At 37.3% G+C, this 23,317-nt stretch overlaps 1 protein-coding gene across 1 annotated transcript in view; it reads left to right on the top strand.

The window, feature by feature from the left end:
• The window catches only part of PIGG (phosphatidylinositol glycan anchor biosynthesis class G), a 2,654,828-nt gene that overhangs the window by 1,099,390 nt on the left and 1,532,121 nt on the right, over positions 1-23,317 (top strand). Inside the window, exon 8 of the mRNA XM_044060932.1 lies at positions 11,932-12,213. Within this exon, the coding sequence (XP_043916867.1) occupies positions 11,932-12,213 (282 nt within the window). The remainder of the gene's footprint in view (positions 1-11,931; positions 12,214-23,317) is intronic.

Here is a 23,317-nt window from a genome sequence, read left to right as displayed (position 1 = left end):
TGAAAAAGTTTGACCTTTGCTGCCATCACATATAATTCTAGAACTGGTAGTGTTAAGTTTTCCATTATCTGCAGCAAGGTAAGATGATGTCACTTGAGTGTTGTTTTTCCCTACCCATATAAACGTGTTTATAATCATCCAAATTCTTGACCAAAAGTCGACCGGCAAGGTAGTAGGGATTCCTTGTGATAAGTATAATGGTTGTGACAAAAGATGCCATGTTACTATTTCAACTCATTATGATATCTGTAGAGATGCTTTGAAGTGCAGCAGTATTTCTTAGTCTCATCTAAAATCGCAGTATAGTTAAGCTCTTTTGTTGAAGGCTATGTTTTTTTTTTTCACAAATGCTGCTTTATTGTATCAAACACATGTACAAAATGTACAGTTATCCTGCATAGTGTATTTGATTGTTCTGGTGGTTGGTCTAGTGACCCAAATCCTTCTATGTTTTTGAAGGTAATCTAGTCTAATATATAAAGGACTCAACCCAATACCAGAATTTGCAATAGATTCATTTTAATACAGTACAACAATAGATGTGTATTTCTTGGAACATCTTTATAAATTTCTTTTAAGATGATTGTCTTATAATAAGAACACTATTTGCTTTCCTAGGTTGTGTCATCCAACTCTCCCACATCTCTTCGACTCTTGTCCCATACCCAATTATTCTTACATATTTTACTTGGATTACTTTTTAAAGTTTCCCTTTTAAGCACTTCAAGCTCACTCATCAAGTTAACTACATCTTGCATTAATGGCTCCCGAGTTGACTTCCATCTCTTGGTTAACCCTTTTTAGTCAGTAATAGAATTAAACTGGCTACTGCCTTAACTTAATTATTGACAGTTATTCCTTCACTTCGGTTTAAGTAAAAAGTCTACTCTCATGAAATTTTGCAGTAATTCATGCAATTCTTTCTTATAAGTTTCCAGTTTCTTACACCCTGCAGAAAATGTTTCCAGTCCCCTTTTTCATATTTTCACATCTCCATAATTCTGTCGTATTACATGAATTGTTTTAGTTATTCTGTCTGAGGTATAAAAGTATTTGTACAGGCACTTTCATCCAAAAATTCTAAATTTCCTTAATTTAGTCACTATTTTAACAGTTCCACAAATTTTTCTCCACATCTTCCCTATTGTTTCTCTGCCTGCTATTTTTTGCCAGACCATATTTCTGACTCCATCCATGGACCCACCTGTTAGTAATTAGTGCCTTAAAACCTTTACTATCTAACCTCTTACTACTCGCTATCTCAATTCTATCTTCTATTAACATCATTACTAGGTCTGATTTTTTGGGGGGATCTACTAGCTGTCTCCTTGTCACATACTTTAAATAGTGTTTTTTTGGCTAGACCAGTCATTTAACTTTTAACTTCCAAAGCCACATTGAAAACATCAGGAAAAAGATCAACTCTCTTATTCTGGTCCTGGAAAATATCTCAGTTTCTCTCCAAACCAACTAGAGCTGCAATAGACAAAGGAATCCTCCTTGCTCAACATGAATACTGGCTCCTGTCGTAGCCACAACCTCTAAAAAATACTCATCCACTCTACAGTCCATTGAAAACAAACTCTGCCAATTCATTTCCAGTTCCTCCCCTCAGGAACACCACTACATTACCTTCTCCATGGCCAAATGGCTACCAGTCTCCTACAGATATGAGCTGCTGCTACTGTCTCTTGTTTTCAAACTACTTCAGTCAGGGACCATTCCACCTCTTGCAGTCAAACTAAAAAAAAAAAAAACAAAACACCCCCTTCAACCTCTGCACCCTCTCATTTAACTCCCTCACTCTAGACATCCCAAATTAAACTGCAATGCATTGACCATTCCTTCTCTGTTCTTGCATCCAAGCTCTAGAAATCTCTCCCCTTCACCTTAAATAAGTCTCCTTTTTTCCAACCTTCAGAGCTCTGCTCAAAAGACACCTTCATCAAAAAAATGGACTGCAAGTGCTTTTCCACTGGAAACTTAACATCACTTCTACTTTGATCCTCTGTTCTCAGCTGCTGCTTCCCTCTAATATTTGCTACTAAAATTTAATTCACATTTGATTTTCGCCTCTGCTAATATTATGTACATATTGTATCAATTGTCTATGAGATTATCTACCATTTGTGATTACTCTGTATTTATGAATTGGTTCTATTTTTTTAATCTCGTCACCCAGGCTGTGCCTACAAATGGTCTATAGCATTCCCCTTCACAAAGGAGGTAATAACATTCCCAATTTTCGGCCAATCCCTATCTTATCCCCTATCTCAAAAGTTCTAGAAAAGTGTGTCCACCTTCAACTTCTACCCTACCTTACAGACAACCACCTACTTACCCCACACAACATAGTTTTAGACCTGGCCACAGTGCCACAACCGCTCTCCTCTCCTTCCTCGAAACTGTCAACAAAGCCTGGGATTCCAGCTGTCTAGTGTCCACCCTGCTTCTGGACTTATCCAAGGCCTTTAAGACTATCTCCCATAACTTTCTCCTATCTAAACTCTCTAATCTAAACCTATCCCACTCTTCTGTCAACTGGTTTTCTAGTTACCTCTCTGACAGACAACAAGCTGTTAAATGTAAAAAAGCCACCTCCTCTTTCCTTAATACACCTACAGGCATACCTCAGGGTTCCATATTGGGTCCCCTACTGTTCAAAATTTTCATAAATGACTTCCACCAGAACATTCCAAGTGCTAAACTGATTCAATACGCAGATGACTCTATGATCATCTACTCCGCCACTTCCACCTCCACTCTCCTGAAACTAACTCAGGATGCTTTCTCTTATACCGAACGTTGGATGATAGACAACCACCTATCACTCAACACATCAAAAACTAAAATTATGTTATTTTCCCCTTCAAAAAGTGCCGTTATAGACAAGAACTCATTCTCCATTACTAGCCAAAACAATACCTCTCTCGAGGTAGCCTCCCATGTAAAGCTTCTAGGAGTCCTTATTGATGAACTGTTAAAATTCAATACCCACCTACTAACTAATATAAAGAAAACCCACCAGAAACTAGGCATGCTCTACCACCGCAACCACTATATCACTCCCACTACTTTTGTACTCTCAAACACCTTCCTCATTCCTGCTCTGCCATATGGTGCCTTACTTCTTACCAACCTTCAATCTTCTCTAAAAACAAAGTTATCTTCCTGTTATAACAAAATTTCTAGGTTTGCTACCGGCTATAAATCCTCCTCCCACCACTGCAATGCGCTTCACAAACTAAACTGGCTCGAACTTCCCAACCATCTTACCTACATTCAACTTACTCATGCCCATAAACTCATCTTTAATCCCTCCATCTTCCCCTCCCTTGCCTCTTCCTTCAAAATGCAGCTACCCAACAGCCTTCTAAGATCCATTAACCAGAATTTGCTTGAACTGCACAAGCCTGCTCATCCTCCAGGCAAACACCTACTATCCTTTTCCCTAGCTCACCTCTGGAACACCCTGCCACCTTTTATTCGTACCATAGATAACCACTTTACCTTTGACACTGCTTAATTTCCATCTCAAAACCCTCTGGGAATGTTCATGCTCTCATCCCATATGACTCACCTCTTTTTTCCCCCATTTCTCACACTCCTTTATTTCTCTCTTCTCTTCAGCTTCTCTGACTACTTCGCTCTTAATTTTTTCTCATTTACTCCTACTCTTGCTCTATTTTTTTTCTTATTGTCCCACCCTTCTTATATTCAACAATTAACACCTCTTATCCCCCATCCTACTTTAACTCTGCTAAGATTTCATGTAAAACTGTAATGCCAACCCTGTGTTATTTCACATTCTAACAAATTCAACAGGATATGCACCAGTGGATTTTTCTTATTTTAATTGACGTGTGTGTGTGTGTGTGTGTGTGTGTGTGTGTGTGTGTGTAATTTTATCTTTTACTTTTTAAACTGAATTTTCACTGCAATCGTATATTTTTATCATGTTATGTAATACCATTGTTCTTCAGTAGTATTACTTAAATGTAAATGCATTGTCTTCATATTATATTGTTGTTCATGCAGCTTTTCTCCCCGGAACTCCATTGAAAATGGGCTCTTCTTGGCCCAATAGACTATCCCGGTAAACAAACTGCAAAATAAATAAATAAATATAGTGGTTAGTGGAGTACCCCAGTAAACAAGCTAAAATAAATATTCCCCATATATAGCCACTATTGTTTTTTACAACTATCCAGTAGAAAGTTTTCCCTTATCTGCTCCCAGATCATTCTTTTTTCCCCTTTTTATGAATTCTCCCCAGAATAAAATGTCATGTTACCTTCACTCCATTTTTGTGTTCCCTCTAAATTCAGTTTAAATGGGGCAGTTGTCACCCCATAGGAAATTTACCTTGTACTCCTTCATCCTCAGTGTCTCTCTAATATTTTTTTTGTCACACTTCCTTTAGTTATCCTTTCTCTTGTCCCTTCCCCACAGGTTTCCTCCACATAATGACCTGCTGTTTTTAGGACTCCTTCCATCTTGTCCCATTAGTATTGATTTCCACCCTGCACTGTAATTGCTACTTTGCAGTAGGTGTACCAGCTTTAACTGGGATGCCTGCTGATATTCCTGTAAATTGGGAAACACCATACCCCCTTCATCCACTGGCAAAATCATTTTCTGCTAGTGATCCCTGGGTGCTGCTCATTACAAATATATGTCAACTTTGCCTTCCTCAATTTATCCCAGAAATCTTTCCCTGGATCATATTCCACTCGTTGTGATAGGCATACTGTTTGGGTAACCACAGACATCTTAATAGCTTGATTTTTCTAGTCCAAATCATTTAGAATATCATTCAGAATGGGTGACCAATTTTTTAAGCATTCCCTGTGGTTTCGCCTAAATTTGATATCAAGTCACTTCTGCCATCCTGGCTAAACAGATTCCAAGGTTATTTGACCTGATAGCATCCTCAAAGATATGGGTAAGTCTGGATTAAATTCCAGGATGATATATAATTTGTTCCTATTGCTTTGTTTTTTTCCCCCTTATTTATTTGATATGCTGAGATCTCATCCAAGTCCCCTAATATTTAAAAAAAAAAATGTCAGTATCGTTTTCAGAGTCCATTATGTATAAAATAATATCATCTGCAGACAAGGCTATTTCTCCTGTGCCTGCATGCCATAGTCACCTGTTTTTTTTTTCAGATTGTCTAATATTCTGTGCAAAAAGAAGGGGTAATAGTGTACATCCCTGACACATTTTCCATTTTATGGGAATCCCTTCTATTCACCTAGTATTTACCATAATAACTGTTGTTGAGCCATGATTTAATCCCTGAAGCAAATCAGTAAAATTCTCCATAAACTCCATTCTTTTCAAAATGTCCCATAAATAATCCCAGTGGACCCGATCAAATGTTTTTTCTGCATGCAATGTTAAATATACCATCCAGTCCTGCTTCCTTTCTACCTCACTGCCTAAGGTATGCGATTTTAAAGTATTATCAAACATTTGGCTACCTTTTATAAATCACATTGATCCTCTTTAATTAGTCTTGGGGGAATCTTTGCTAGTCATTTAGCCAGGATGCCTACAAATACCTTTTAGTCATGCTGTAAGATAGAAGTAAGCCGATATGAGCCAGGTGCAGTTGCATCTTTTTCCTCTTTTAGGAATTAAGGAGGTGATTGCCTGATGCCAAGATTCAGGGATCTTTTTATATTGCATTGTTTCACTGAACATGGCATGCCATCTCACTACAGTTTCATGTTTTAACAATTTCCATAGCTCATCTGGGAACCCATTTCCCCCCTGAAGTTTCACCCACCACCAATGTCCAAATCTGTTCTTCTGTTTCTAGTAATGTGATAGGTTTCAGTAATTGATTATTTTCTTTTCCATAAACTGTGGAGGATCCCTCCCTCTTACAGATGATTCCATTTGCCTATATGCCAGTCTGTGTTCCTGTCTTTTCTATATAGATTGCTATAGAACTCTTTTAATATTCTTGTAAGTCAGTAACAGATCTCCTCTTGGACAACGCCCTTTAAATATCACCCTTTTTGCTTTCATCTGCCTCAGCCTACCTGCCTGCAGTCTGAATTGTCATAAAATGAGCATTTTAAAGACACCTCCTCTATTCTGTCTCTCTGTCGACAGTTCTCCAAATCCATTGACTCCGGTTCCCCCCAACCATTAAGCTCTACACCCTGTCCTGGAGGTCCTTCAATCTTACTAAATTTGTCCTTTCCCAGCATTTCTTTTCCCTCCATACTTGAGCAACTGCACCCTAAATCTTTTCCTGAAGTCTTTCTTTAATTAAAACTCACTACTGAATTTTTGTCAAGGATCTGTTTTGAAATTGTCTCCCACTGTCATCATCGAGTTTCTTAATCTTATCTTTTTTTTTCTTACCTAAGATGTATCAAGTCTCCAATGTCTGATCACTCTCTCAAATATCAATTCCCCCAGTTTTAGGCCTCCCGTGAGCATGATTGGAGATTAAAGTGGGATATGTTACTGCTTTCTTCAATAACTCTGCATTCTGTTATCAAGTACCATTGAACTAATATTGCAGTTGTACAATATTGGAGAGGGTTTTGTATGTCACTAATTTAGCCCCAGGTGGGTACATTCCTCCATCACTAAAACTATAGTTCTTCATTATTTTCTTAATCTATCCTCTCTTAAAAGCCTGTGCCACCCTGGTCCCCTGACAATTGCTGCAGTCAGTAATCACGTTCAAGTCTCCTCCTAATAGTGTTATTTCTTGCTTAAATTCAGTTTGTTTGCTTCATCCCCATTAATCTATTTTTTGAAGGTAAATAAAAGTCCCCATTGTCAGTTTCTTATCCTCCCAGTTGCCTTTCAATAAATACGAACCTTCCATACGTACCTGTTTTGCCTCATCTACTCTAACAAGTGTTCCCTTTGTAATTAAAATAAACACTCCCATTCTCCTTCCTTCAATTGCCTCCACACCATACCCTTCCCTAAATTCCCTCTTTACTATTCCTTCATGTTCAGCTTTGAGCAACTGAGTCTGTTTCAAAAATGTTATATTTGTCTCATTTCCTACCACAGTCTGTAAAACCTGCTGTCTTTTCTATGTCTCCACTAACACATTCACATTCCAGGTTGTTAATTTTAATTCCCTAACCGTCTCTTTTCAAACTGTTTTTCCCTTCTCGATGGTTACCACTTTGTTGCCTATTTTTACTGTCTAACCTGCATATTCCATGGATTCTGAGGGCAATGTTTTAGTAAACTGCAGCCCTAAATATGTCATTTTGTCTGGTTCCTCCAAGAATGGAAATCTTTTCGCAAGGTGGGAAGATGGTTCAGAATTTACCCTAACCAGCTGAGGTTTTTGCTGTGTTTATCTTTACACTGATAGAACTCCAGAACTCCAGAGTTCTCTAGTTTCTGGAATTATCCTGGCAGTTCCCTTTATGGTTCTCCCAAATATATCAACAAGTTATCAACTTAAAGGGATATTTTATAATCGGTTCTACCTACTCCATAACATGCCCGTAGAGACACTCAAAGTTTAATGACCAGTGGCTCCAAGTATATAGCAAATAAGAGAGAAGATAGTAGGCAGCCCCCCCCTCTTGCTCCTTTTTAGTTCAAATGGTTCGGAGAGACCTATGCCCATTTTGATTCTTGCATGTGAGCCAATGTAGATCTTTTCTTGTACTCTCACAAATTCCTGTGGGAAACTCATTACCCTTAGCACTTTGAACAAGTAATCCCTCCTTACCTGATCAAACTCCTTCCCCGCATCCAAGCTGATGATCAGGAGTGGATTACCCGTGATGGAAGAGTGTTACTATATCAGAGGTGTCTTTATAAGATTGTCAGATTTGGTTCTGTTTATAATAAACCCTGTTTGGTCTAAGTGAATCATCGCCAGGAGAAGTTTAGCCAGCCTGTCAGCCAGTATAACCATAAATAATTTGTAGTCATGATTTATGATAAATATAGGTCTTTATGACATTACCAAAACAAGATCCTTTCCTGGTTTAGGGATAACTGTTCTAACAGTTTCCTTCTGGGTGAGGGGGGGGGGGTTCACCTCCTCCTAAAATATGATTAGCAAGTGATGTACAATTGTTCACAAAAAACTTTCATCATTTGTAAATTGTTACTGGAATTCCATCTTAAACCGTGGATTCCCCTTTGCCATTTTTTCCTAAAACTAAGCTTACCATCTCTGCTGAAGCACCAGCTATTAAAAAGCCTGCCTTCTCTGAGGTAAGTCTCAGTAGGGGTTGGTCCAACAGATATGTTTCTTTTCAGTCAAACTCCTCTTCTCATTTGTGTACAGATTAACGGTAATAACATTCAAAGATTTCCAGAACTTCCTCCAGGTTCCCAAGTAAGGTCCATCTCTTTGGATGTCTCACCAGAAAAACTTGCCATTCAACTGTTTGCCTTAATTGTAAGGCTAGATGCCTTTGACTTGCAGGGGTACATTTAGATTCACTCATCTTAAAGAGCTCTCCAAGTTTGCTCTATCTTATAGTCTAAAAGAAGGTCTATATTTTGTCTTATTTCCCACACTTTCTCATTGCTACCTGGCAATTGCCTAATGATTTGTTGCTGATATGTCAACAGCTGCTTCTGTAGGGCGATTAGTTTGCCATTTGTCTCCTTTTTCATAGTTTCCTTGTGGTTAGATGCTGCTTCATTCCTGTCTTGTGTTTATGCCAAGCCCCTCACGTCCCATTATTTACTACCTGGTATAGTCCTCTCCACACTTTGTAATATGTCATCATTCCCTCCTTAAATTTCTCTTATTTGCAAAAAAGGATAAGGTTGGCCCACCAACACCTAGACTGTATTCCTACTTCTAGTTGTATTAGCAGATTCAATAGAGCATGATCTGAGATCAGTACAGGGAATGTCTCCAAGTCTGTAACCCAATTGGACAACTCTCTCATTATGAAAAGCTTTTCAAGAGAATAACTTGTCTCTAGGGGCATGTATAGTCCATATTCCTACATTTCAAATTTCTATGGGCATCCACCATTCCAAACAATGTAAAGTTTAGCTTCCCCAAGGCTGGGAGGGCCTGAAAAAGTCTCATGGAATGATAGTATTTTGTTAAAGTCTCCACCCCATATACCAAAGCCCTCAAAGACGATCCACTCTCTCTCACTAGTCCTGGCACTGCTGTCATACTTTTCCCTGGCAGGGATATGTGTTGTTGATTGAAACAAGCATCCCAGGCAAAAGCCCTTTACTATTAAATATATGTGCTTCTGGTCATTCTTAGATTCCAAAAGCTGGAAAAGGGTTCTTCTTCTAATTAATGTTTATGACTTCACTTCACCTACCTGATTGGCATGAAAAAAAAAAACATTGGGTAAGAACATTTTATCAGGTCAAAATGTTCTCTGTTTGTTAAATGGGTCTTTTGCAGCAACAGAAAAATTGACTTATACATATTTATAAAAGTAAAAAACCTAGATTTTATTTATAACATCTGTCAGGCTGTTAATTGTCCAGCTTGGTTAACATTCCCACTTTCTACATCCCCGCTTCCCTACAGAATATGTCTATTTGTCTGAATATGCAGTAGATCAACCTAGAGCACACCTTTCCCAGAAAGCTTGGAAACTTCACAACATTATAGTAATTTGTCATAGTCAGATTTCCTCTGAAATTCAGGACTACTGTTAAAAGAGATTTAAGAAAAGTTTTAAGTGTAAACCATAACATTTGAACTGTACAACACACACAAAAAAAAATCAGTCTGTAGAGTGTTTTTGTTGGCAGAAATGTTTGATGAAGACAACAGCTAAGCTGCTGCTTTGAGAAAACATGCTTGACTTGACCGCATGACTCCTAGTATCATAAGCCATGCATGCTTTAGCAAATACTCATACATACCTCCTCCCTTTAGAGTGTTCATAGTGCCCTTAATCTAAATTAATATGTGGTATGTCCATTTTGTGTTCTTTCTCAAATATATCTCCAAAAGTGAAGAATATGTGTAGTTGAATCCAGTTTTTATTGGGAATTTTACTGTACCTTCCCTTGCAGCATATTCCAGTTACCCAACCTGGTCATTTAACCATCAAGTCAATGATAAGAGGTCATGCAGCCTGTTTGCTAGCTGTTTCCTAAATACTGGGAACAGGTCCAGAGATCTAGCTATGCAATGATATTGATGCTTAGAAGAAGCAACATCCAACTGAAAGAATTCTGTGACACCTTCTCCTAATTCTGTATTAGATGGCTGATGTAGCTTTGTCGCACCATCTTCTGGTGACATGAAGGAAACCATGCATCCTGGGAGGTTCACTGTCAAAGTGACAGGGTATAATAATTTGAATTTCCATTTGCTGTGGTGACAGGTTGTAATTATAGTCTTTTAGCCCTAATGGTGCAGGAGTAGTTGTGATCCACAAAAATACAAGAGTAGATAACCTTTACTATCTTTCCTGACAACCAAATAGCTTTAAACACTCACTGTTTAACAGCAAATGATTCAAGGTGCACAAGGATGGGTCTGGGGTGTTATGCAGGGCAATGGAGACTACCTATGGCTATGTTTGATAATGGGATTACCAGCTTGAATGTAGAACAGAGTTCTAACAAAACTGACTTTACTACCAGTTTTATTACTTCTTTTTCCATTGATGGTGAAGCCTTATGTGATATTATCATGAAAAACTGGGTAAAGATCAATGAAGACACAACTACGAAGCTTAGAGTAGGAGACTTCCCCAAGGTAGTTTTCAAGAGAGGTTGGACCTTAAAGATGGTTTTGGAGAGACCTAAAGATTTGTATAGTCCAAGTGGTGGTATGTATAAATGTGGGAGATGCACAGGTTGTAAATTTATTGACACCACCAATCGGTTTAACACCAGTAACACTAAGTACACCATCCATGGGAAATATAATTGTGATACCACTGGTGTTGTTCACTTGGCTAGTTGCCAGTTATGTTGTGGTATCTACATAGGAAAAACTGAGAGACATTTGAGGCAGTGCGTTTACAAACACCAGTATGAAATAGCAAAGTCAAATTTAAACAATGCACTGGCCAGGCACACTGTCACAAACCGAGGGCATACCTTTTTATTCTTGGTCATTGAGCAAGTAAAGAAGGATGTAAGGTGTAGTCCTTGGTCATTGAAGTTAGAGGAAAGGGAATGTCTTTGGCAGCTGAAACTCAATGCTTGTGTTCATCCTGGTTTGAACGATCACAGTAATTTAAAATGTATTTTAATCTAAAATCACTTGACAGCTGATTTTTTTTGTACATAAACAATTAATTTTATGTACATCCATACACACACTTCTTTTTTTCTTGCATACGTATGCAGGTATGTTTTATATTGTTCATATATATGTTTTAACATAGACTCCCTTTGAAGGGTTTGTTTTTTACAGTTGATTGTGGCTGTTTTTCATACATGGCTTTGTGTGGATTTATAAATTGGCATATATACATTTAAAACTTATGTAGGCTCAGAGGAAAGGTTGTGATATCATTGTACTAGTTTTATTTAAATTTTAATGAAACAAGTATTCTTTGAAGAAGTTCACACATTTTGTGAATGAAAGTGCTAATGAAATAAATCTTTAAAAGTTCTGCTGGCTTCTTCTTTTTAGCCATCTGGCTTGGATTACAGTTCTGCAGTTTGTTGTGCTTAATTTTTTCTGGTAATTATGTATGACCACAGTGAATAAGGATTTGATAGTCAGGAGGCATGGGGATGTACATATAAGTGCAAAGTAACTAATCTTCATTGTAGACAAATTATCTATATGCCCCACTTTTGTATAATTTCTGCTTTTCATACTATCTTTTTTGTGTATATTACCTGTTTGTACCTGTGCTGAGGCTGAAAATGGGTTAACAAATGCAGTAAAATAAAATAAAAAAATATGCAGAAAATTCCATTGTTATACAGAGTATAATTTTGTTTTCCTTTTTTCCTTTTCAGGTTCTTCTTCTTTTACTGCTGAGTACCTCTGAGGCGTTGTGTAGTAGTGCTGAGTTTGATGTTCCACTATCATCCCCGCTGTTTTCATTGCTGTTTTACCTGCTCTGCCTGGTGCTCTCAGCAGTTCATGTCATTGTGTGCACCTCAGCAGAGAGCTCCTGCTATTTCTGCAAAATATCGTGGTTAATGGCACTTGGAGCTATTATGCTGGTTTCTGCATTGTTCTGTGTTATTTTGTCCACCATTGGAAAGAGATGTGCGTCTTGGCAAAGTCAGACTAAGGTGAGTAGTGTTCATTGATAATATAATGTGCAGTCTGCTTAAAGCTTATTTGTACTATAATTAAAATAGTGTAGCTGCATCACAAAGCTATTTGTGCTGATGCCAGGCCACTCAATTAACTGAGTGTACCAGTCTAATATCCCACAGAAACTAATTACTGTAGATCAGAAAGGCATAAAAATTGCCTGGTCTGAGACAGTGCAGCAGATAAAGCTTGTACCTTTTATATTCTTTGTAACTAATTGTTCTTGCCTGCCTAAAACAACCTTGGCTAATAAATACCCTAGTGTTCATTTCTCATTGATTGCTTTTTTTTTCCCCATTTTTATACAGGGGTATTAGCTACGTCACTTCATCTTTTCATAAAAAGTTTGTTAGTTTCACAGCTATAGTGAAGACTCGAGCAGAAACATGTTTAAAACAATGGAGGTAAATGATGTGAGAAGTCCAGGCTTTGCCTGCAGCTGGTCACACTGTGATAACTGATCTGCTGTGGTAGCTAAAATGTAAATAACACAAAATAAGATAAAAATAAATAAAGAAGGAAAGGTTATCAGAGAACAGAAACAGTCCAAAAGCAAAATATATGTTCATTAAAACAAAGCATATAAATGATGTCATAAGTTAGCATAGGGCAGCTATTGGGCAAAAGCAGTATGTTCACCAAAAAAAGAGGCTAAATGATGTCATGAGTAAACAGAGGTCAGCAATAGTTCAAAATCAGTTTCTTCAGTAAAATAAAGAACACAAATGATGCCATAAATTAGTATAGGCCAGTAATAGTGAAAAAGTAGTATGTTCAGTTGAAACAATCAGCCTAAATGATGTCATAAGTCAGATGAAGCCAGCAATAACGAAAAAAACATGTTTTTCATAAGCACAGCTACATTTCAGTAGTTTGAATTGTAGAGCACTGAATCTTTTCAAGAAAATCCTTTATATGTAATTGGACCTAGGTAATTCTAACCTTTGCAAATTATACCTCATTTTATGATTTTTTTTTGTCTGTGGTTTGGAACATGTATTTTATTCCTGCTAACCTTCATTTACTGTCATTTGAAAGTTCTTGTAAATGCATACTGCTTATATAGTTAATACTGCACACATATAACTGTGACAATTAATCCCCATTTGGTGTTAAGAGATCAGCATTTTCCTCATCTAGTAGCAACCCTTATGGTTTTGTATTATGATTACCACTAATACACAAAACCATAATCTTTTTTACAATAGAATTGTAAAATATTTGGTTGAAGAGTTTCTGAAATATAATTGAAGAAGGGCACGGTTGTCAGCCTATTTAGAATTGACAGTAAGCCTTCTAAAGCCCATGAAGACAGCTGCATTGTGAAATCTTGACTTACTGTAATATGAAATACAGGAATATTAATATATAAATGATGGCCTCCATGACCATTTAACACACACAAAATGTAAAGTCTTCCTACTGTTGCTTTATTAAAATCTGGAGAGGTCATTTAGTTTAGCTGGTTCTTTCTTGCAGTCCTTTTGCCCTTACATTACTACTGATGTAGTATTCTTCCTTTCAGAAATGTAGGTGTTATGAATCTTCAGTAATTTATTGATATGCTTGAATATTGTTTAATGGACAGACCAGCAGAAACTTAAGTAGACATGTTTTCATTGCTGGCTTAAGTTTAATTAGAATCCCTGAGGTGGAGTAATGATGTTTATGCAGTCAACATATGCTACATTTGTCTAAATAAAAAATGTGCAGAATGCTAATTCACAGTATGATTATAACACTGATTTACCTGTACTAGAGCTGTTCTGAGTCTGGGACCTGCGGAAGTATTCCCAGCAGGTTACAAGCAGAGGAAGAACAGGAAGGTACTGATAAGTGACTGCAGGTGTTTTTTTTTTACAAGCTTGGTACAGGGTTTTTTTTTTGCATTATTAACAAACATGTTACATGGCTGTGGTAATTCACCTGTGATACTTCTATCCCCTAACTCATTTTAGTGCCTGGAATCAGTTGTTACTGGCTAACGTTTGAAAAATTGAGTCAGTTAAGTTTTCTGGTAACTGCATCTTAAGACAGAGGCGGGATTTGACTGTAGTGCAGTTTGTAAATGTGACTGTTATAAATTATTTTTATTTCTTTCTTCTATCAGTTAAGACATTTGATGTGTTTTCCTTTGGGGAGTTCAGTCACATTAAATCATTTCTTGTGGAATATGAATTTGAACTTGTAAATTGCAGACCAACAAAGTCAATAATTATAAAGAGCAATGCTAGCACCCATCATTATGAACATTGGCTCTAGGTGATTGTCACTGTTGAAATGACACCCTGACCCCTTGTACAGAAATGGAAAAAAGGGTTGTGGATGGATTATAAAGCCAATTACCAAAATTGACAAACCTGCTAAACATAGTGAATTTAGCCTAGCCACAATTTTGCATGCACTAGGTAAAGTACTTAAAATATCAGTAAACTCCCTGCTTATGGAGTATATATTCATAAACATAAAGTACTATCAAGGCATCTGTGTAGATTTTGGTCAAAAGAAGTACTTAGATCACATTGACATAATCCTCTAAAATGTGAATAAAGTAATTTTAAATTAATCCGTTTTTATCGACCCTACTATAAATTATGATCACATTCTTCACTCCTTCATATTTGATTCATTAATCAGTGCAGAGGTATGTACAAAAGCCTTCCTCTCATCTGAGGATTGTATCTCTAACATGAACCTTAAACTGCAAATAGGCTTCTCTGTTTCACCTGCTTTAAGGATGTCCTTCAATGTTCAGTGTTATTTCCAATATTTTTCTACCACTTTGTCAATAAACTCTAACATGATGACCCAATTTCTAATAATTCTACAGATCTGGCCCTTCCTACAAAATCATTAAAGAACTGGAATTGGATCTCACACAACTTTCACATGGGTTACTGGAGAGTAGACTTCTCTTAAACACACACAAAAAAACAGTGTTTGTTGGAACACACAAAAAACTTTACTTGGTTCTCTGTAGCTGGAGCACAGTTTGTAGTGACTAATAACCTCTAAAAGTAATTAAATATTTCTGGTATGTAGGAATATGGCTAGACCAACATCTTAATTTTCAATACCACATTGAGATCACCATATCAAAAATTAACAAACTTCTGAAGTAACATTTTAGCATCATTGCTTTTGCAGAATAAATAAATTCATACCTAAAGATATAGAATACAGCTCTTTAAAATAAGAAAAACAACATGAATGTCTCCTGTAATAGTCTCCGTTATCTCCTGTCAGACTTTTTTGCATCACTGTGAAGTAGTCTGATTCACCTAGTAATTTTTCTGTCTATCTATCTATCTATCTATCTATCTATCTATCTATCTATCTATCTATCTATCTATCTATCTATCTGTCTATCTGCCTATCTATTCATCTGGTTGTGTATCTGTCTGTATTCTTCATTCCATTCCTTCTTTTTCTGTCACTCTCCCTTGCCTTATTTTCCTTTTTGTTTCTCTTCCCACTTTCTATTTTCACATAATTATCTTACCAATATAAATACTGCACAATTTGCAAATAATGTTTTGCAACAGTAATTTATAAAATGCAGTATTTAACAGAAGACTGTCAGACTTACTGAACAATGTACAGAACCAAACTCTTTGGAAAAGGTCCAGTGGGATCAACGCTCTACTCTGGTTAATACATTAAATAAATAAACATTGTGCTATTGTCCATGCAAAAAATTAAGTTGGATCTCTCTGACTTTGTGCAGGTTATTGTTGTACAGGAAAGGCAAAAGAATTATTACTGAGTGTTGGGAATATCATTACTCACTGAGGGGAATGGGATATATATGGCTGGTAGCTTAGCATTCCACATAACTCATTGGAATCTAACCGATAACTTGAAAACCAGCTTACTGCCACATCATATGCCTGGGAGAAGAAAAAAATTTATACTTTCTTTATTTTGTTTGCAGGCTTTCTGATTATTATTTGTCCCTACTGACATTTCCAAGCTTATGTCCCTTACCCAAAAGTCCCAGCCACCCCTCCTTATCAAGTGCACCTGTCAGGTGTGCAGTGACTAGAGGAAAGTGTTGTTAAAGATGAGATGAAGAAGGGAGATCAGGCTTCTGCTAGGGATCATTTTGAAAAGAGCAGCAGACTTGAGCTGCGTTCAATAGGTAAATGTGGGCTTTGCATTGACACTGGTAAACATCCTCCAGTATGCATATCACGTTCCCTTGTTGTGCTGCTTCTCGATTTTACTAGGGGATGCAAGTCCATTAAATCAAAACCCTCTCCTACCCTCCAGCAGTTCCAAAAGAGGGTAGTTTTCATGAAACTTCATCATTCTGGTGCATGTCTGTTTTGATCTCTAATAGTATAATTTGGTTTCTGAACTTGGGTTATCAGTATTGAAAATGAAACTATAACATCTGTGAAAAATAGTCTTCTTATGCTTATTTTATAAAGCAGTATTGATGATTTGCCATGACTGATGCCTTGGTGAGCTCTACAGATGTCGTTAAAATCAAAACTTTCATATGAATCTTAGCAGTTCTCAAGAAGTATACACTGTTTAAGTCAGGTTTATGTTTACTCATCAAAGATGCCGTTCATTGAACCTCTGATCAAACACAAAACAGTGAACGTTCAATCATTGAACGTCCACTTCAGCGAATATGTGAAACAAGGAAAGTAACTAGTTGGCTAACATTTCCCCATCACACACACCGCACTATTTCAAACCCACCCATGTGGTGGGCTTTGCCCCACATTGCCCCTAACAGTATATACCAACTCCAAGAATGCACTACAGTGGGGAAAAGGGCATGGAAGTAGTTGGCCAGTATCAGGAAATTTGGCCTTTTCCCCACTGTAGTGCGATTTTGCAGTTGGTATATATAGTTAGGGGGGTGTGGGTGGCGAAGCCCTCCAACTGGGTCGGTTTGAAATAGTGTGGTGTGTGTGTGTGACAGGGAAATGTTGGCAAACTACTTACTTTCCCTGTCTCACACATTCTCTGAAGTGAATGTTCGATGAATGAACCTTCGCTGTTTTGTGTTCGATCATCGGAGGTTCGATGAATGTAACCTTTGATGAGTAAACACAGACCCATTTAAGTCTGCATACACAGTGCATGCCTTTCTTAATTAGTAGTGCATTGAGTTATGCATCATTGCTTTGCAGACATTTTTACCATTTTTTTCAGGCAGTGTAGTGTTTTCACGCTAGTACTGTCACATTATTCACATAGTTTGAAATTAGTTTTAAATTGTACAGTGACATCTTTTATATAATAAAGTGCACATTATTATCTAAGTTACAGAGATAAGACTTTTTGAAATTATTGTTTTTTTTAAAGGCTATTACTACAGTTTTCATTGCAGTAGGAGAAATAATTATTACACTGCACTACTATATAATCTCCATTTTATTGTAATTGCTTATGATTACTAATAGATATGGAGGAATGCCAAAAGTTGATTAGGTTAAACTGTAACAATGGAAAACTACCATGATAATATTCAAAGGACTACTGAAGTAACATTTTAGCAATCAGTCAGTAGATTAATTGCTTTAGTGCACTAACAAAAATGACTAACCAGGCTTAAAATGTTTAGCTTGTCTAATCAGTTTCTAAATAAGATATCAGGAATTCCTTATAGGTTAGTATCTTATGGCAGAGTTTTTGAGAATACTTGTTGATAATGGAGAAAGAAAGATATGCATCTGTCCAGAGTACCAAACAGTCTATCATCTTTACCAGATAGCCCGAGGCAGTCAGTCAGCAAAAAGATATTTGGATGCCCTATGTAACATTATGCTTCCCAGAGGTCCATTTTGAATTTTAAAACATTTCTGTCTACTAGACATGAGATAAGGGATTTCATTTCATAGATATTTTCATTATTTCATGACTTTTGAGTTTGTGCTGTACCAATGCAGACTTACTTTGTTTAGTTATCACCTAATGCCATGCAGAGAGAAAGATACAGAGTAACTATAGGGTATGCTTATTCTATACTTTAGGTTCTGGCAAATCAAGAAGGAAGAAAGAAGGGTTAAGGACTAATCTCCCAGGTCGCTAGAAGTCCAATTTGCTATTTACTGATGTAGAAAAGTTTGGAAATGAGGACAATCCCAGAATACATTATGCAAATACCTTCCATCTGCTGTCTGCAACATCGGCAAGGCATCAATGCTCTAGGATATACTGATGTTTACCGGGATGGGGGTCAACAAGTAATGTTGTGTATGTTGCCTTAGAAAAATATACGATGCAAGGATTTGGTTGCTGTTGTAGATGCTATCCAATGTAGGTTACAGAGCTACTTTTGAGGGAGTATGGAATATCTCCTTTGCTGTATTCCTGTGATGCTTTATATAAAGCTTTACTTAATGCTTGTAAAGTGTTATAGGTCTGCGAAAGCACATTACTGCTTATTTTCTCCAGTCTGGTATATCATAACACTCACAGTGATGTAACATGAGTGATGGTGCGCAGAGCCTGCAGGATGGGGTGCAAATATTTTTTTTCATCATCACAAATCAAGTATGTAAATGAATGTCATGAAGAGAAATGCCATTTGAAGTAAAGATCCAAAAATATTGTAACTTTCGAAATATCTTTGATAAGGAGTGTTCCTTGTGGTTACATTATATTACATTTGCATTTGTTTATTAACAGAAACATATATTTAGCCTATCAAATCTCCTTTTTAAGTGTGGTTACTGTCCTGCTTCTCTTCTAGTTCTCTGCTTTTCCTTTCCCATTTGTCTTCAAACATGCCTTCTTGAATGCCTCTATGGATTCCTGTTCTAGCATTTCATTGGGTCTATATTAAAAGACCGAAGAGGTGTTAAGCGAACACCTCTTGGTCGACACGTAATGAGTGAACGCACTAAAGCGAGAATGCTCAAAACAGCGATTTTTTTCCTTGGGAAAGAAATCACTTGGCCATCCCCGTGTGTTCACCCCTTTCCTCACTGTAGTGCGATCTCGGACTTGGTATATTTAGTTAGGGGGCAAAGCCCTCCATGTTTTTATGTTTTAAAGTGTGTGTGTGTGTGTGTGTGTGTGTGTGTGTGTGTGTGTGTGTGTGTTTGTGCTAGCAGTTTCGCTGTTTTGAGCATTCGCGTTTTAGTGCATTCGCTCATTACGTGTCGACCAAGAGGTGTTCGCTGAAACACCTCTTCGGTCTTTTAATATAGACCCCAATTCATTCCATGGGTTCATAACCCTCTCTGTGAAGAAGTTATTGTGCATATCCAAGGTATAATTAGTGTCTGTACTCTGCTGACTGAACCCATCAGCCTATCCTAATGCATTGCTACGGGAAGTTGCTAGTCATATGGTATACCTTCTAGAAGCAGTCTGAGTAAATTATTTACCTAGTGAAGGCTGAACAGCAGCTGTTCAGCTTGATTTTTTTCTCTCATCTTTTTGACACATTCTTATGAACTCATTTAATGTGCTCCCTGCCTTGTCTAGTTTCTAGTGCAGTGAGCTCCAGTTTCTAGAGGCCTTTGTCTTTAGCCTTTCTCCTCAATCCTACACACACTTTAAGTTTATTTCCTGTAAACTGTTGACTGCCAGGTATGAGTCTTCTTCTATAGCCTCCAGAACTGCACATAGTACTCAAAGTATGGCATGGCCATAGCCTGGTGGAGTGGGACCATTTCCATTTTTGCCTCTTTGGTCTGTCCCAAAGACTATACTCCAGCATTCGTTTCACTGCTACTCCGGCCTTTTCAGTCTGATCCTTGAGGTACCATACATGTGTGATCAACACCCCTAAATCTTTTTTGTTTGTTACAATTAGTTCTACTTTCCCAACTAATACTTCACTCTATAGTAAGCCTCAAATGCCATATGTTTGACCACTCATTCAACTTGTATTGGGTTTCCCATAAACTCTTGCTCTTATCCTGTAGTGCTGCACCTATATTTATGTTACCAATCAAAGATACTAATGTCCTTATTTATTTGTAGATATCAGTATGTCTGAAATAAACACACTGAAGAGGACTGGCTGCAGAACGTACTCATATGGTGCTCTACTAGTCACTTCCTTTATTCCTTACTTAATTCCTTTTCACCATAGCTGTCAGTGTTTTGTAGTTGAGCCTTGCAATATTTCAAATCCTCACTCATGATCCTTCCCCAATCCATGCAGTTTTATAGCATTCACTTTCGAAGGACCAAGTCAAACTTTGGTTTAATCCAGACAATCCCTACCAAAATTCCATTGTCGAGTTCTCCTGTACGTCAGTCGTGAAACTGGATCAGATTTGTCTGGCAGATCTGTCTGGCTGTGAACCGATGTTTGTTGTCCTGGAAAGTTTTGTTCTCTTGGAAAGTAAGAAGTCCTTCCCTTGGGATTATGTTCTTGACTTTGCCATCCAATACTGTGTTGGCTAATGGATATATATATATATATATATATATATATATATATATATATATATCTGGAATAATTTTTTCATATAAAGGATGGTGCTCTTGTTATCCTCCTGTTTTCATGCACTAGCCAATAGTGTCTTGAAGATCTTTGCCAAGGGATCTGCCAACACAGTAGCTAGATTCCTAAGGACCTTGGGATATGGCCCATCTGATGTTATGCCTTGTGCTCCCTTAAGGTAAACAGTTTCCTTTCCACCTCTTCCCACATTGTTCTGAGTTTTGTTCACAGTACTCCCCACTGTGCTCTACTATCCTCCAAGCATATCACCCTCCATTTCCTTTTCTTTGGAACACTAATGTGAAGTGTTCATTCATACCCTTATTTTTTTTCTTTGCCTTCAGAGATCTCTTTCCCTTTGTTGTTCAGCCTAGATAGTTCTGTCCCTCCCATCTTTCTTCCTGCTGTATACATAAATAGCCTTTGTTCCTTTTCTTGACCCATGCTTCAACTCCCATTTGACTCGTGTATTAGCTGCCATTACCTCCTTTTGCCACATCTATTTTGCTTCTTCCACCAATTGCCTTTTCTCTCCTCATTTGTATACCATATATTCTCACTAGACTCATATTTTATTCAAGCACATTGTTCTTTTTATCTTTTTTTCATTTTTGACTGGTGTAGAATCTATCCTTATAAGCCTGATACTTTCTCCCTAACCCTTTACCATGGCTTGCTCACTATTTCAGTTTGCCTCCATTCCTCTAATTCATCTTTGAGCCTGCCCCCCCCCCCCCCATTAACATAGCCTACTTCACTTGCTCACCATGTCTTTGTAATCTGTCCCTTTTTCTACTCTAAACCACACAGAAGTTTGATTACTGTTGGCTAACACCACCTTCACCTGGGCATTTTTGAACCCCTCCAGTTTGTTTAGAACTGCATCCAGAATTTTCTCCTCTCTAGTATAGTCCTGTACCATCTGGCTATGTTCCTGGTTGTTTGGGTCAAAGCCCTTAGTTACCTTGCTGTCTAGCTTCATCCTGGAGCTTGTCATCTTCCACACTGTTCCTGACAAAAGCAGATCCCCACTACTGTTATTCTCTCCTCCAGTATTTCATCCTCATCAGTTAGCATGCAGGGGTCAGTATTTTATGGACTACACAGATCTGAATATGCAAATCATGTGCAGTATTTCTTAGCATTTTAATAAATAGCTTGCTACAGGAAGTTACATGTTATGTGGCTGAATACATTCAGTCTGTTTCTTCTTTAAGGAGCATTTTAACAAACACCCAGATGCTACAGTTTGTCTTGAGTAAAGAAATTTATTTTCATGAGTTTATGTGTACAGAAGTACATATAATTTACACTAAGAATACTCCATCTACAGCCACCGTGATATTTTTTGCTGCAGAGCAGTGAAGCAGAATACTGAAAACGTTGCATTAAAAAAAGTTCTGTTTTGCTGCTTAATGTGAACGAAGTAGCCAAAAATCTTGAAAAGATGTAGTGTGTCACACTTCTGCATTTTCTGGGGACAAAGCATTGAGTGTATTTAACATGTTTAGCTTTCTAGACGAAGAGAAAGATAAAATAGCAACCATTTGTGAGATGTTTAAGAACTATTGTGTACTTTCTGATTAATGTGGCTTACTTGCTACTTGTTCTTTACAAAGACACCTGCTGCTATAGAGATTAATAGTTTATGTTACTGAGATAAATATTTGAGCCAATGAGTGTGAATGCAATGCACTTGAATGATTCACTAATAGAAGGCAACGTAGTTTATGATGTATTCTACAAACATACCTCAAGTCTAGCAACAGAACAAATACAGCTCCAAATGTGTCGTAAGGTATGAACCTTATTGGCAAAAACAGCATTCTTAAAAGTCTGTGGTTTCAGAAATGATCAAACAAGGGATATGTTTTTATGAGATATTGACATAACCTTACAAAAAGCTTTAAAAAAAAGGAAACAAAGCTGTTAACAGAAGCAACATAACCTTATCTAAAGTTGTGGATGTAGGCCAAGCAAGTGGAATAATAACTACACATTTGAAAGAATTAACTAAAGAATCAAGAAGGATGTTAGGTGCATACATGTACATCAGATAAAGGTAAAGCGAGAACATACTGTAACAATAATAATGATGGTTTGAAAAATGTCAAAAGGTGCACAGGAAGCATGATGCAGTTGGAATTCAAACCTCATATCTAGGTGTGAATGTGAGCATGAGAAGAGGAAGTGTCTTGCATTCAAGCAGTCTTTCAAAAGTGGTACTAGAAGTAATTCTGTGTACTGAGCTGTTATAAAATGAAGATAGCTGTATCCAAAATAATTGCCATGTGGAGCTGAAAACTGGAAATAGAAGTTAGTTGAAGTGAAAAGCCAGAATATTTGTAAACTGAGGCAAAGAGTTCAGAGGTAGTGGGAAAAGAGTGTAAGTCATGCTGTTGACCAGAACTGCTGTGAGTTAATAAGTAGAATGTTGACTTTAAAACTAGGCACAGGTACATAGTGTCATATTATGTCTGAATATGTTGCAAAATATTGGGGTGAAAGGCATACTTTTAACATAGGGCAGAAGGTAAATGTACTGAGTCAAATACTACAGACCTGTGGATATTAATTTAACTACAAGATTGTTTGGCTTGTGAGATACTATGAATGATAAAACAAATTCACAGAGCAAAAGCAAGTTGATGTGT

Source organism: Protopterus annectens, chromosome 2.part0, assembly GCF_019279795.1.
Source record: "Protopterus annectens isolate FY-2018-M chromosome 2.part0, PAN1.0, whole genome shotgun sequence".
Lineage (NCBI taxonomy): Eukaryota > Metazoa > Chordata > Ceratodontiformes > Protopteridae > Protopterus > Protopterus annectens.
Note: the sequence above shows the minus strand (reverse complement) of the source record. Positions and strands in the feature narration are given on the sequence as shown.